Source organism: Glycine max, chromosome 6, assembly GCF_000004515.6.
Source record: "Glycine max cultivar Williams 82 chromosome 6, Glycine_max_v4.0, whole genome shotgun sequence".
Lineage (NCBI taxonomy): Eukaryota > Viridiplantae > Streptophyta > Magnoliopsida > Fabales > Fabaceae > Glycine > Glycine max.
In genome coordinates, this window is record NC_038242.2 from 39,551,083 (window position 1) to 39,567,257 (window position 16,175).

The 16,175-nt window shown below is 34.3% G+C and overlaps 1 protein-coding gene across 2 annotated transcripts; it reads right to left on the reverse strand.

Moving 5' to 3' along the window:
• Positions 1-8,023: 8,023 nt before the first annotated feature.
• On the reverse strand, positions 8,024-15,878 carry LOC100784064 (protein SPA1-RELATED 3). 2 transcript variants are annotated; one of them, XM_003526006.5, is made up of 8 exons: positions 15,827-15,878; positions 14,518-15,503; positions 14,184-14,341; positions 12,638-13,598; positions 12,236-12,382; positions 11,835-12,146; positions 9,006-9,065; positions 8,024-8,639 (listed from the first exon to the last, which is right to left on the reverse strand). In XM_003526006.5, exons 2-8 carry the CDS (start codon positions 15,103-15,105, stop codon positions 8,451-8,453), a joined length of 2,415 nt encoding a protein of 804 aa, XP_003526054.1. In that variant the 5' UTR covers positions 15,106-15,503; positions 15,827-15,878; the 3' UTR covers positions 8,024-8,450. The 2 variants fall into 2 exon arrangements, with proteins under 2 accessions (XP_003526054.1, XP_040872006.1); XM_041016072.1 differs by lacking the exon at positions 15,827-15,878 and adding an exon at positions 15,654-15,813 and having other exon boundaries at positions 14,518-15,554.
• Between the last annotated feature and the right edge of the window lie 297 nt (positions 15,879-16,175).

Consider the following 16,175-nt stretch of genomic DNA (forward strand, 5'->3'; position numbering starts at 1 on the left):
TAGCAACAGGAGCATATGTATTGAAAAAATCAATACCCTCCTTTTTCCTAAAGCCTTGGATAACCAATCTGGCTTTGTACTTGTCAACAGTACCATCCACTTTCATCTTTCTCCTAAAGATCATCTTACATCCTAATGGCTTACATCCAGGACGTAAGTCAACCAATTTCCAGGTATTATTTTGCATGATGGAATCCATCTCACTTTGGATTGCTTCTTTCCAATTTCCAGTTTCATTTTCGATTGCTTATTTTCCAAGAAGAAGGCAGTTTATCAATTATAGATGAAACTACAATGGATTCATCCATTTTCAAATCATGTTGAGTAAACTGACCCAAAATCCGCAGCAATTCATTATATTGTTCCATAACAGGCCTCGAATCAATCATTTTGTAATTAAAGAAATTACTAACTAAGAATTTGTTACTTGAGGCATCTTCTGCCATATACTTGGATTCAAGAGAGTCCCATAATTCCTTAACAGACTCAACATTTTGATAAATATCAAAGAAAGAGTCAGACATACCGTTCAAAATGTGTTCACGACAAATGTAATCGTCGTTCTCCCATTTCGAACGCTTCCTTGTTTGATCCAGAGTTTCGTCTTCCATAAGCACCGGCATTGGTGTACTCAGCACATACACCACCTTCAATGTTGTCAAGAGAAAGTGCATCTTCTTCTGCCATCTTCTAAAATCCTGCCCTTCAAACTTGTCCAACTTCGCAAACTTGCTTGTCATCTTCGAACTATCGTTCGTCATCTCGAAAAAAATTTGATTCAATCTTTTGTTGGTTAATTTGAAAATCGAGATAATACTGGATAAATCTGAAGTCGTGTATAGCACTTTTAAATTGAATCAAATTTCGGGGTTCAACCAAAATTGTTCAATCGAATAAAATCAAAAGATTATAATTCAAGAGTTTTGTTTTGGTCTTGTATGTTTTGTCACCCGTAATGCTTTCTGAACCAGAATGATTATTTATGATCAAAGAACAGGTGGTTTTTGGCGGTTGATGAACAGGTGGTTTTAGGCGATTGATGGAAGTTTTATCTTTTTTAAAAACTGCCTTTTCCTGAAAGTTACTTCCATGTAATTTCCAAAATTTTCCTAAACCGAACATCTCGTTATTACATTAAAACAAGCGTGCACTTTTATTTTAACATAATAAAGAGATCAATTACACTAAAATGTCCAACAACACGTGGGAGGAAGATATAATTTAAAAAAAAAACACAACATTGGTTTTCATAAAAACCGATGTTAACATTCACAAAAGTACATTGGTTTCTCAAAAACCGATGTTTACATCGACACTCCAACATCGGTTTTTGAAAAACAAATGTTAATAAACTCATGTTATTTACAAATATGTTACTGTGTTTTTGTTAACATCGGTTTTGTCAAAAACTGATGTTAAAGAGACGGTGTTAAAAACATTCTTTAGTGACATAATACATATTATAGATTTAATTTTTATATTTTTTAAAATATAAATCAATTAGCTTAATAGTTGTAGAAGCAAATAACATAACAGGGTGTGTTGAACATGTGTATCAGCAGTTGCCTATCATGAGTGTTTAGGACTGTTTATTTTATTTTCAGTTATTGCTTTTTATGATTCCTTTCAATTACAATAGTTGTTATGTTAGTGGTTATTGTTTAGGAAGTCAGTTATTGCTTTTATAATTTCTTTCAGTTACAAAAAATCTCTATTTAAACAGATTATTATTCAATAAAAAAATGGTGTGCAAATTTATGCATTCATCTCCCTTCATTCTGTGAGTTAAGTTTTTTTTTTCCAACAGATTGGTATCAAGAGCCTTCTTCTTAAGAGGGACCTGTGAGTGAACCGAGTGAAACCCACCACAAAAAGCCAAAACACCTTGCTTCAATTCATCAAATAGATGGATTCTAAAACACTGTACACAACACTAGCACCACCTGTGTTTGATGGTGATAATTATCAAATCTGGGCAGCAAGAATGGAGGCACATTTGGAGGCAAATGATCTCTGGGAAGCAGTTGAGGAAGACTACAAAGTTCTTCCTTTACCAACCAATCCAACAATGGCTCAGATAAAAAATCAAAAGGAGAGGAAAGCAAGAAAGTCAAAGGCAAGAGCTTCTTTATTTGTTGTTGTCTCAAAAGAAATTTTCACTAGAATAATGACCATCAAATCAGCATATGAAATCTGGAGTTTCCTCAAGAATGAATATGAAGGAGATGAAAGGATTAAGGGAATGCAAGCCCTGAATCTTGTTAGAGAATTTGAGATGCAGAAAATGAAGGAGTCTGAAACAATTAAAGAATATGCTAACAAGCTTCTTAGCATTGCCAACAAAGTAAGATTGCTTGGTTCTGAATTTTCTGATTCAAGAATAGTTGAAAAATACTGGTGGCTGTCCCTAAAAGATTTGAGGCTACTATTACATCCTTGGAGAATACTAAGGATCTGTCAAAACTTACCTTGGCAGAACTTGTAAATGCTTTGCAAGCCCAAGAGCAAAGAAGAAGAATGAGGGTTGATGATTCTGTGGAAGGAGCATTGCAAGCTAAATTGCAAATTAACCAAGGAGAGAAAAGCAAGTGGAAGAAATACAAGAAGAAGAATTTCAACACACAAGAAGCAGTGGCTAACACTAGGAACAAAAGTGGAGACAACAACAAAGGATTTCCTCCTTGCAAACACTGTGGCAGAATGGGTCATCCTTCTTTCAAATGTTGGAGAAGACCCAATGTTAAGTGTGAAAAGTGCAACAAGTTGGGGCATCATGTGAGAATTTTCAAAAGCAATCTTCAACAAAAGAATGAGGCTTAAGTTGCAGATCAACAAGAGGAAGAGCAATTGTTTGTAGCAACTTGTTTTACAAGCAATAGCTCAACTGAATGTTGGCTAGTGGATAGTGGTTGTACCAACCACATGACCCATGATCAAGAGCTTTTCAGAGAGTTGGAAAAATCACAAGTATCAAAAGTTAGAATCGAAAATGGTGATCTTATCACTGTTGAAGGAAAGGGAACTGTAGCCATTGAAAGTTGCACAGGTACAAAATTAATTTATGATGTTTTGTATGTACCTGAGATTGATCAAAACTTGCTAAGTGTGGGACAATTGGTTGAGAAGGGGTTTAAAGTCATCTTTGAAAATAAGCACTGTTTGATTAAAGATGTCAATGACAAGGAAATTTTCAGTATCAAAATGAGAGGCAAAAGTTTCTCATTTGACCCACTAAAGGAGGAGCAAGCAGCCTATCCAGCTACTGTAAACAGTACAGAGGCTTGACACAAAAGGTTAGGTCATTTTCATCATGCAATTGTGCTGAACATGCAACGAAAGGAGTTGGTTCATGGCTTACCTCACTTAGATTCTAAATTAACAAGTTGTGAAGCATGTCAATATGGTAAGCAAGCAAGATTACCCTTCAAACAATCAACCTGAAGAGCAACAGAGAAGCTACATTTGATTCACACAGATTTGGTCGAACCTCAAAGGACTGCTTCGCTTAAAGAGAGTAAATATTACATCATCTTTATAGATGATTTCACCAGAATGTGCTGGATTTATTTTCTCAAGTCTAAGTCAGAGGTTGCAAGTGTATTTTTGGAGATTTAAGCAGTGGATTGAAAAGCAAAGTGGCTGCATGATTCAAGCTTTGAGGTCTGATAACGGTAAGGAGTACACTTCAGCACAATTCACCATATTTTGTGAGGAAGCATGCATTGAGCATCAATTAACAGGTCCTTACATCCCTCAACAAAATGGGGTTAGTGAAAGAAAGAATCGAACGATAATGGAAATGGTCAAATGTATGCTTCATGAGAAAGGGTTACCTAAGGAATATTGGGCAGAAGCTGCAAACACTACAGTATTCTTGCTATATCGACTTCCCACCAAAGCAGTAAACGGGAAGACTCCTATTGAGACTTGGTATGGTTATAAACCTTCCTTGAAATATTTTAAAGTATTCGGATGCTTGTGTTTTACTTATGTACCACAGATTAAGAGAGACAAGCTAGACAAGAAAGATGAACCTGGTATCTTTGTGGGATATAGTTCAGTATCTAAAGCTTATAGAGTTTTCCAACCTCACACAAGGAAAATTCTGATAAGCAGGGATGTCTAATTCATGGAGAATGAGAAATGGAGCTGGAATGATACTGAAAAGATGCTGATAGCTGACCCTTTGCAAAATCAAAATGAGTTAATTGATGATGCACCCGTGAGAGGCACTAGATTGCTCTCAGATATTTATGAAAGATGCAATGTAGCAGTTCTAGAACCTGTAGGATATTGGGATGCAAAGGAGGATCCAAAATGGAGTGCTGCAATGCAAAAGGAGCTTGTCATGATTGATAAAAATCAGACTTGGGAATTCGTTGAAAGGCTTGAACACAGAAAAGTCATAGGTGTGAAGTGGGTGTTTAGAACAAAGCTGAATGCAGATGGCTCAATCAACAAACATAAAGCAAGGTTAGTAGTAAAGGGTATGCTCAAATTTTTGGAGTAGATTTCTTTGATACTTTTGCTCCAGTTGCAAGGCAAGATACCATTAGGATGTTGCTAGCTATTGCAACACAAAAGGGATGGAAAATCTGCCAACTTGATGTCAAGTCAGCTTTCTTAAATGGATTTCTGGAGGAAGAAATCTATGTTGAGCAACCTGAAGGTTTCCTTGTGAAAGGACATGAGGACAAGCCCCAAGAGCCTGGTACAACAGGATTGATGAGTACTTATCAAAACTAGGCTTTGTTAAAAGTCTTAGTGAATCCACTTTATACATCAAAGGTGATCAAGCTAACTTCATTGTGATCTCTTTGTATGTTGATGATCTCTTAGTCACTGACAGCAATGCTGAACTTATTCAGTAGTTCAAGGATGATATGATGTAAGTCTTTGAGATGACAGACCTAGGAGAAATGTCTTATTTCCTTGGTATGGAGGTTAAGCAGAATGAAGATGATATCTTCATTAGTCAGAGAAAGTATGCAAAGGAGACCCTGAAGAAATTCAACATGGAGAACTGTAAAGGCATGAACACTCCTATGTGTCAAAAAGAGAAGTTATGCGACGATGATGGTTCAAAACAAGTGGAAGAAGCACTCTACAGAAGTTTAATTGGTTGCTTAATGTATCTCACAGCAACAAGACCAGATATCTTGTATGTTGTAAGTGTACTTTCAAGATTCATGAATTGTGCTAAAGAATCTCATTTTAAAGCAGCAAAAAAAGTGTTGAGGTATGTCAATGAGACTTTAAATTATGGAATGAAGTTCAGTCAATCACAAGATTTCAAGTTGTAAGGCTATTCTGATAGTGATTAGGCAGGGTCTTTAGATGACATGAAAAGCACCACAGGCTACTCTTTTAGTTTTGGATCAGGGATGTTCTCTTGGAGTTCCAAAAAACCAGAAATTGTCGCACAGTCAACCGCTGAAGCAGAATTTATAGCAGCCATAGCAGTTGTTAATCAAGCCTTATGGCTAAGGAAAATGCTAACTGATTTGTACTTGGAGCAAGATACAACTACTGAAGTAATGGTGGACAATCAGGTAGCCATAGCCATCTCTAAAAATCCAGTTTTTCATGGAAAAACAAAGCATTTTAGCATCAAATTATTTTTTCTTAGAGATGTACAGAGGGAAGGTGCAGTGTTCTTAAAGTACTACAAGACTGAAGACTAGCTGTCAGATATCTTCACCAAAGCTCTTCCAAGAAGCAGATTTGAGTTACTGAGAGAGAAACTTGGACTTGTCAACCACTTATACAAGGAGGAGTGTTGAACATGTGTATCAGCAATTGCGTATCATGAGTGTTTAGGACAATTTATTTTATTTTCAGTTATTGCTTTTTATGATTCCTTTCCGTTACAATAGCTGTTATGTTAGTGGCTATTGTTTAGGGAGTCATTTATTGTTTTTATAATTTCTTTCAGTTACAAAAAATCTCTATTTAAACAGATTATTATTCAATAAAAATGGTGTGCAAATTTGTGTATTCATCTCCCTTCATTCTATGAGTGTAAGTTTTTTTCCAACAAGGAAGGTTGAATTGTAATTTTAGAAATTTTAAACATTTTCTTAGACTAAAAACATGTGTGTGATGTATATTTAGCTAAAAAAAGATAAGAGATATTTAAGAAAGACTTTATCAGACAATGGCAAAACAATTTTCTTAACCGATCAAAAACAAATGTAAGATCTAAAAACAAATTCAAACCCTTTGCTAGTCAACACAAAGAAAAACAAAAAAGAATAACACACAGGAAGTTATACTCTCTATAGACTACATTCAATTTTTGGCAAGCCACCAAGTTTTCACTAACTTATCAAATGCTACATGTATTCTTCAGTGTCACTTCTACCTTTTACAAAGACAGGCTCTACCTCAAATATAAGATCTAAAAACAAATTCAAACTCTTTGCTAGTCAACACAAAGCAAAACAATAAAGAATAACACATAGGCAGTTATACTGTCTACAAAGACAAGCTCTATCCCAAGCTTGACTTTAACCCAATATTCTTTGTTCTACCAAGTCACTCTTGACGCTAAACAAATCAACAAAATTTATTGGAAGTTTGCACAATGACTATATTTGGGGTAGAGCTTGTCTATGCATAACTTATGCTTTTTGGAAGTTTAAGAAAGACAAATATATCACTCAACACTTTAGTTTTTTCTCTCAAGATTTACAAGGTGCTTTTAGAGCTTAATATCTTTACAGAGATTTACAAAGAGTTTTTCACAAGAATGAAAGAATAAATCGAATAATTTGTTCGTGTTTTGTATCTTCAAAACTTCTTTTATTTATAGCATTTGTCTTTAAGTATTTGTTGTCTTTCAACGGATGGATTCTCCACTATATGTGTTCTTTATCTGAAGTCTTGACTTATACTTCAGTAGGAAATTCACTTCTTCCATCAAAGTATGCACCAGAAAAGCGTGTCTTTTAATTTGATGAAGATCAACACTTCCAGACTTTGGACTTTCTTTATTCTTCATAGGATTCAACAGATCCTAGGAGAATATTTTCTACAACAAAAAATCTCAGATAGAAAGTATCAAATGAAGGTCTTGAATGCATTACTTAATGTTATCCCAAATCTTTTTATATTGATGTATCGTCAGAAAACTCAGATGCTAAATTACAGACCATGATCTGATAACGCATTAGATACAACTTATATCATTTGTATATATATATATATATATTTTTTTTTGCATCTAATCAAGATAATTAAGAGTCACGATTCATCTTTAAACACACAAATGTCTTTTGGCTTAACAATAGTTAAATAATTAAATATCATATTTAAAAATTTTGTAGTTTAGATATAATTTAATGGATTTATAAAATGTGAATTCATATGATTCGAAAAGATTTTATGTATTTATAATATTTTAAAAGACTTGGGATTTTTAGAAAATATTTATAATTATTAGAGTCGATGAAAAAAGATAACAAATAAAGATAAGGAGTCTTTTTTAAGTTGAAAAAAATCTTGATTGAATTACACGAGTTTTTATCAAATAAAAAGACTTTTGAAATCTTTTCAAATCCTAATTGAATACACTCCTCTTAACCTTTATTTTTGTTTGATTTTTGACAAATTTTTTCTTTTGAAAAAGATATCCTAAGTCAATGATTTTTAAATGATATGGACTATGATGTCAAAACACTGTTACTCAAATCATCAATTAACGATAAATAATATAATAAAAAAATAAAAGTATATGATATACTAAAATAAAAAAAATTATAGTTTGGATACCAAAATCAAAATAACAAACTTTGTAGGTAGTAAAAAAATATAAGCTTAATTGTAATGTATTTAGCTTAATGTTGCATGCTGAAATAAAAGTTAAACATATAATCTTATGATTAAAACTTATGAAATAATGTATAAATTTTTTTAAGTGCAATTAAACATATTACATAACATGTAAAATATATAAAATATTTATAGTTGCTTAATTGGTTATTGAATGGTCAATGAAATGTGAGTTCGACCCCTACTCACTTCTATTTTCAATTATTTTTTCCTCTTCCGTTTTTGTTAACAAAAACAACCTTAAAAAAATAAAGACAAAACAAAGCGTTGTAACCGGATCGAGCTAGTGCCTACCAAACAAATAAGAATCATTTTTTCACTACACAGAAACATTTTCAATAACCTTATTTTTTACAAATACCCCCAAACTGGTAGACATCAACAAATCCTATCCATTCCTTTTTTTATTGCTAAATCTGATGGTACACATGATTCTTGCCCCATTCTTATAAGCTTCCACATAGTGCGTAAGTTCTTTAACTTTCACACCTTAGACACCCTAATCATGGAATTTGTATACGCTTCTCTATAGCCTTTTCCGGCAACACAAAGCTAACCATGCATGAACAATTATTCTGTAACCTAATGTAGAAAATTATTCCCAACTAAAGACCTACTTAAGTCATCTGCAGAATTTTGACATTTCCTGTGGAATTTGCAGCCACTAAGGTGGATGACTGACCGCGCCAACAAACAGAAGTGATGAACTGTGCCGAATCATCCTCTTCATTCCCAGAAAGAGGGTCACTACTGTAAAATTTGAAAGATAATGCTGGCATGGGAAAAGCCTTGTGGTATATGAACACCTAATTAACATAGAGTAAGACCTTAATTAATACAATGCAATTCAAGAAAAAATGCATGAAGTTTGGTTGTTTTAGATCAAAACCATAGTATAGATAGAAGTATAAGGTTAGTGGTTCAAACCATATAAGATCAGTATTACTCATAGTCCTGACTAGTGGAATTAGTGAAATATATTGTCTTTTCTCTTCTCATGCAAACAATTCCTATATTTCTAACAACTTGATCTATAATAGAATCTATCAAAAAGGTATGCAAAAGCAATATCTTCTAGTGTAACATTTTTAAAAATCAAATAAAAGGAACTCAGTAACAATTATATATCAATGATAATTAATAAATCGATGAGAGAGAAAAATGCAATTTGCCTCGTTTGTCTCTGAACCAGTAGCAATGTAACCATCAGATACAGACAACCCCACGAAGTTCTGCAACAAAGCGAAGGTGCATCATCATATTGCCGCAGAAATTTAAATACAATACATAAAAATTTGCAGAAATTAATTACAAATGGCCCAAAATTTGCATATAATGCTTGTACTTTCACTACATAGTCACCTACTTGCAGGGTCAACAATTAATTTTGAATATATGGATCTCAGACACCACAATAAAACGAGCTACACCATTAACAAATACAAAAATATAAGATCAAAGACCAAGAATGAATATATACAAGAAAAAGTTTTTTTTATGTAATATACAAGAAAAAGCTGGAGTAGCACATATTGAGAAACAAATATATGACCAAAGACAAAGAATGGATGTATCCGATAATGGTTTGGTGAATATGAGGAAAAGACCAATAGAAGCCCCAACAAGAAGAGTTGAGAAAAGCCCAAGTGAATGTGACATTCTCAGAAGCTCAGTTGGGGAAAGATAAGTCTATAGGATTAGAGGAAGGAGGTACAAGTTGAGGCAATTGGTCAAATGAGAATTGAGAATGACTCAAGTTGGTGGAAACGGAGGAATATAAGAGGCAATTCAGGTTTGAAAGTTTACAAACATGGTGGAACAATACTCATCATCGTTAATGCTTCTTTTGCCTAAAGCTCCCAAATTCTATGATAAAAGCTATATGGTAATATCATCAACACATACTATAAGTGTAGAAGAATAGAAACGACAACCTTTATGAAGGCATCAATAGGCAAGAAAAATGCATTTGAGAGATTTAGCACAATATTTGTCAATACTCATGTAATATCACAAACAAAATATGTACAACTGAAGATTAGAGAGGAACAAAGTATAGTTCTTTGTGAGGGAACAATAAAGAATGAGGACTTTGTTCTAAAGCATGGAGGAAGGCATGTGATTGGACAATTAACACGCTATAATAATATTGCTCCAAAATCAAAGAACATTGCAATGAAGTAGTAGGGTATTAGTTGTTTCAACCAAGTGTTAATTTTTTTCTCGACAATGCCAAGGCATGTGGACACAAGAGGTTTGATGAACGATTCTATGAAATAAAAAAATTAAAATGATGCAAATAAATATTCACGAGCATAGGGACAATAAAGGATACCTTCAACTTAAAGCATCCCAACAAGCTTCTTCCTTAGCCATTGTAGTTTACTATTGTAATTCTATGGTTTGTCTCATTCTACACCTATTGGATTTTGGATTATGGTGTTTGTAATCATTCAGCTAGTAATCCTTCCCTTTTCTCGAAATTATTATCCCCCAAAACACGACATCATACAATTCTCATTGACATCCAATGGCTTTAAGGTATTCCCTATTGACATTGATAAGCTTCACCTCTCCATCATTGCCTTTATATTTTGAAACTTGTATATGATTGTCCATTCAATTCATTTTAATTAGTCAAACTATTCTCTAAATTGTTTTATAACCTTTTGTTACGGTATGTCAAAAAGTCCCACATCGCTTAGGATTTGAGACCGAGAATATTTTATAAACACCCTTCTCCCTTAATGCATTGAGGCACCTTTTAATGAAAAAAACCATGACAGAGCAATCATGCATCAAATCAAACAATACCTCAGATGTGTTATCTTAACGAATCTCATAGACAATGTTGGAACACCTTTACTATTGGTTCTTTTCTTATACAAGACCAAATCTTGGAAGAGATAACTAGAGTTGAATCTAAAACAAGTGGTCTCTACACTATCTCTAGCCTTTTTCTCTACTATATGTGCTACAATATAGTTTATTAATCTTTTTAAGCATTTCTAGGTTACTCATCTTTCTCATTTGTAATTTTTCAACAATGAACCATCTAAGCTTAGGAAACATGTTAGGGTATCCTTTCCAAGTAGAATCAATAATCAAGCTATGTCTCCCATTGACAAATGGCTTCAACCACCATTGCTAATCACTGGAGTTGGAAAGTCCCATGTTGCCTTCCTCAGTTATTGGGTGTAGTTTATATTATTATATACTTATTGGACAACTTCACTTAATATCAATTGGCTTTAAGATGAAACTTAACTTAGAATCAAAGCCTATTTAGTCTTAATGTTGAACCATTAGTTGATGTTCAGTCTTGCAAAATTCACATACCAAATGTTTGATCCTAAGCATGAAGGATATGTGTTAAGATGTTCCACATTGTTTAGAAATGTGGTCAAATTACTCCTTGAAAATTTGAAAATCCTCCTCCTCTGAGCCAACTTTTAGGGGTTAGGCCAGTTGGCCTATTTTTAACATGACGATATGAAAGCCTATAGTATATTTTCATTGCTTCCATGATTTGTGGTAGGGATCTCCACCATTTCAATAGTTTCTATCATATCATTTGGTCAAGCAAGCATCTTTGAACGAGGGTACATGTTAAAAAATCCCACATCACCTACCTCAATTACTAGGGTGTGGTTTATATACTTGTTTAGTAATTTCAGTTAAATAATATCGATTGTTTTAAGATGGAATCTAATAACTATAGGAATTTGGATACATTCCACCATCACTTATAGTTTATGGGTGGTTGGCACCTTATGTACCTATTAGCACTTAATGGTGGACAGTGACTTTGGCCAATACCACCAATCACTTATGGGTGGTTGGCACCTTATGTCATTCTAAACAATGTTTTGGTCAACATACCAACAAAGTGCCATAATCTATATTCCTAGTAATAACATACCATTCCTTAAAATATATTTTTTTTCAAAGCTTCTTCATTTTCCAGAGAAGAGACAAATTACTGTTGTCAACAAATGTACCTTAACATTCTTATGACCAGTGAATGATTGAATTGGTGAGTCTATAACTCGAGAAGCACACATGGACAAATCCCAAAGCTTCAATGTGTTATCTGTGGATGCAGAGACTAGGCTCATGGTGTCTACAAACTTGATGTAGCTCACTGTCTTATCATGTCCAACCATTGCACAAAGAGGCACTTTCAGGTTGCGAAGATCATAGTAATATATCTGGTGATCTGCTGAACCAAATGCAAGGAAATGAGCAAAATCAAGGGGAAACTGAACACAACACACATTTGCCTTTGTTTTGATGGTACCAACACTAACTCCCTGCAGTAAAAGCACATGTGAGGGAAACAATCCATCATGCATCTAGATTAAACACATAAAACAAGCTAAAGAATGTTCGGTCTGATTGCCTGATTGATATTCCATAGCTTGACAGAACCGTCATCACTCCCACTTGCTAACAATGTTGGGTCTGCTGATGAGAAATCAATAGACCATACCCTTCGTTCATGCTCCTTCATTTCAGACTGCACTTGACTTCTTGTCACATCCCATAACTGAAACAAGATAAATGGTAAGGTACAATTAATGGTATGGAAATCATAGAAAAAATGTGTTGACGAGAAATTATTACATAGTTCCGAAGTCAGAACCATCACATAACTATGGTCTTGGCTAATCTCTACGTGACAGCAGCCTAATTTTTTAATTTACAAAAAAGAATTAATAAAGCTCGACTATGTGTCATGTGGAAATTGATAGGGATCACAATGGTCCAAAATCATGTAATAATTTCTCATGTGATGGCCTACCTGTACAACACCTTCAAAGTTACTCGAAGCAATTTGACTCTTGATGTAAGTATTCCAACATGTACTACTCAATGTTGACCGGCTAACCATCTCCACTACTGGATAGTGGATATCACGATACTCATTTATGGTTGTGTTACATTCAAAAACTTTAATCTTCTTATTTACTCCCGCAGTAGCAAAAAATTCTGCATCGCGATCAAAGCTGAGTGAGCATACCAGGTTGGAAGACTGCAAAAGATCCCCTTGTTTAAGATCAGCCTTAACCTTCAACTTACTGAACGATAGGTACTTGCACAAACCCTCAAGGAAAGGATTTGTCCAAAGACTTTTGCCCTCCCTGGACATTTCTTTTAATTCTACTTTATTGGCACAATTCCTTTCAGCCACAACAACAGACCCTTTTTCATCAGTAATATCAATAGGTGAATCTTGAACCACAAGTTTCCGTGAGGAATAGGCAGATTTGCATCGTGTCAAAAAGTATGCTGACTCTAGTTTCTTTAAATTATTCAAAAACCGTGGAGTTTTTGAAAGAATACTCGTGTCATTTTTCTGATCATCAACCATGTTACTATCACATTCACATCCTTCAGTGTCAGTGTCATCAACACACGGAATAGTTCTGACCCGTTTTCTGGTCCCTAGACAAGCAGAATCCTCATTCCCAACAACAGTAATGGATGGGAAACTTGATGTTGAACAATCATCACTCCCTAGTTCAGTGCTTGTCATCTCTTTAAATACAGTTTTCTGCTTAGTCGCTTCTTCAATATCTGAACACAAAAATGAGATAGTATGTTGTAACTTCTCAGCAGCTTCCCCTTTTTTCTGTTGAATTAACGAAAGGAATTCTAGCAACAACTCCTGGTCATCTATCCTTTCTCCAATTTCTACCACTGCTTCACACTTTTCTATATCATCTCTTGGTTCATTAAGAAACTCACTCTGCAACAACTCCCTACAGCACAATAAAATAATAATGATGATAACGATGATGATGATGTAGAATCAATCACAGAAATTTAGATGAACATTGTTGAGACATCACTCAGATGGCATCACTAAGGATGAAAAGTGTCATTTGATTGAGATTACTTGTACTACATGCTATTTGATTGATTGCATCTCATCTTCAATTATGCAAAATCAGTTTCTCTTTCCTGTTTTGTTTCCCACTCAATCTCTACATTCGATCTTTTCTCCCTGTGTGTTTGGTTGTACTACTTTTATCCATGATCGAACATCTAAAAGACAAACTCCATATTGAATCCATCAAGGAGAAATGCAGATCACAAACCCTAAACTATAAATAATCTCAAGACCTAAATTCAGTGTTGGTCCTTATGAAAAACCATCTTGAAGATCTTAATTTATTCAAAATTATTAGCCAATTAGCCGAATGTCAACCTTCCAATCAACAGTTAAGCATGATGCATAACAGAAAGGAAAAAGAAAACAATGCATACAAGTGGAAGGTAATTGGAACATGTGAAAATAATTTGGATATTTCATATGTAAAGGGCATGTGATGAAGAGAATTTACCCTATTGTTGGACGACTATTAGGCTCAGGATGTAATAACCACAAGCAAAATGAAGCTTCTTTAGGCCACTTTAAAAGTAACTGTGGAGGAAGAACTCTATGTCTTAGGCTGGACATGGTTCTTCTCTTTTCTTCTCTTGAGATGAGTGGACAAAATAGCTGATCACAAGTACAATACTCAAGTTAGCATAAATTGAAATAGAAAATAAGAACAAAGGATCTGTGAAAACTTTATAATTCCATTGGAATAACATGAAAAGGAAGAAAAATCAGATAAAAAAGATCCAACTAAAATCTAGCAACATAAACATGGTTTGTATATTTCTGTTGTGAACCTCAAAAAGAAGAACTCCCAACTGGTAAACGTCTGAAGCACAGGAAGGCAAAGAAGTACCAGCAACCTCTTCAGGACTAGTATACCAACTTGTCTCCATCTGCAGTACCTGTTTTGTTGGAAATGATTGCTTCTTTCCTGCAACTTCCTCATCCTTTCTCCTGTTTTTCATTTTATTTTCTTCTGTGTCATCAACTGATGATGCAGGTGCCAGAAACACCACACTTGACAACATGCAACTGGAGTCTGTCAAAGAAGCTGTTGAAGTCTTGACAGGCACAAAATCTTCACTTCCTAAACATCTCCGCTGATGCATATCATGGATAGAGGTAGGTGTTGGAGTTTTGATCTCAACAGCCTCTTCTAATGTATCTGATCCAGAATGTGAACAAGTTGCTGACTCGATAAGCCAGACATGGTTGAAAGCTGACATGACAAAGCAGGAGGGCCTCACATTATGAACAACAATTCCTTGAGAATGAGCCGCATGAACAATTTCTACTATTTCCCTGAATATGTGCAAGCATTCAAAGACATTCACTGATCGTTCAGGTTTATCCAACCATAGCCTCAAGCTAATATCACCCATTCTATAGCACAAACAAAAGGGTCTCAAGTTCAACCCCTACTTTATCCTCAAATACACCAAAAAAACCACCAAGGTTTTTATGCTCATCACCTTGAGCAAACACAACCCTGTCTCTTTGGTTTTTTGAAGCTAGAATCTTGAAAAGCCTTTGTGAGTACCTATCAAAGCCTCCAAAACAATTTAAGGCTCTAGAAATGAAAATATTCTGCCAAGGAAACCCAGCAGATCAACCATTCATTTTCATCCATTAAGAGTTACATGAATGCCAATGTATATACTGTACGGTAATTATCCAACATGTATCACACTCGTGCCACAAAGATATACTCAGTAGGCCAACTTCAAGAATCAAGACCAATTTCTCAGTTTGTTGCCACAGAACGCATTGACAAAATTTCCTGCAAAGTTACCAACGTGAATTCATGAACTTTATCAGCATGCAATTCATCCTGGTAAACAAAAAACAATTCAACAGAAGTCAAAAAAGAAACTTTTTTAAGGGGCAACATTGGAAAATATTATGAGAATCCAACCAAAAAAAATTATACATTTTATTTTTTTTTTAATTTTAGATATAGATTTTTCTCCATTATGGCGCAGATAGCTCGAAAATATGGAAAAACAACATTGGCCCTCAAAAAAGGATCAAAATTTTCTCATTTGGTTCCAAATGTTCACCAGAGATATATGGAGAGAGAAAGAGGGAGAGAGGTATTATCACCATAGAAGTATGTTCTGTTTCTACTAGACCAAGCTATACCAAACTCTCTAGTTTCTAGTTGTACTTGCAAAACACTGAACCTACCCACATGACTTCATTTAAAAAGCAACACACTTCAAAAGATATTTTTTATATATATAAAAAAGAAAATTAAAGTATGAAACGACCAAAAATCAGAAACAAAAAAGACATTCCCCGGGTAAAAATAAATAAATAAAACGTATTACTATATTTTCTCACTGTGTAACATGTTTTTAGTTTAATTAGTGGTGTGAAATAGAAATATTAAAAATATAATTGTGTTAAAATTACTAAGAAAATCTTTTATTGTTAATAATTTTATCTACTC

Bases quoted from the DNA above. Each gene is read 5' to 3' on its own strand.
- LOC100784064 (XM_003526006.5), bottom strand. From the start codon at position 15,105: ATGGGTGATATTAGCTTGAGGCTATGGTTGGATAAACCTGAACGATCA. The intron at 12,383-12,637 runs GTAGGCCATCAC...ATCTTGTTTCAG, and splicing joins ACTTTGAAGGTGTTGTACAG to TTATGGGATGTGACAAGAAG. The intron at 9,066-11,834 runs GTACATTTGTTG...GCTTTGTTGCAG, and splicing joins CTGGTCATAAGAATGTTAAG to AACTTCGTGGGGTTGTCTGT.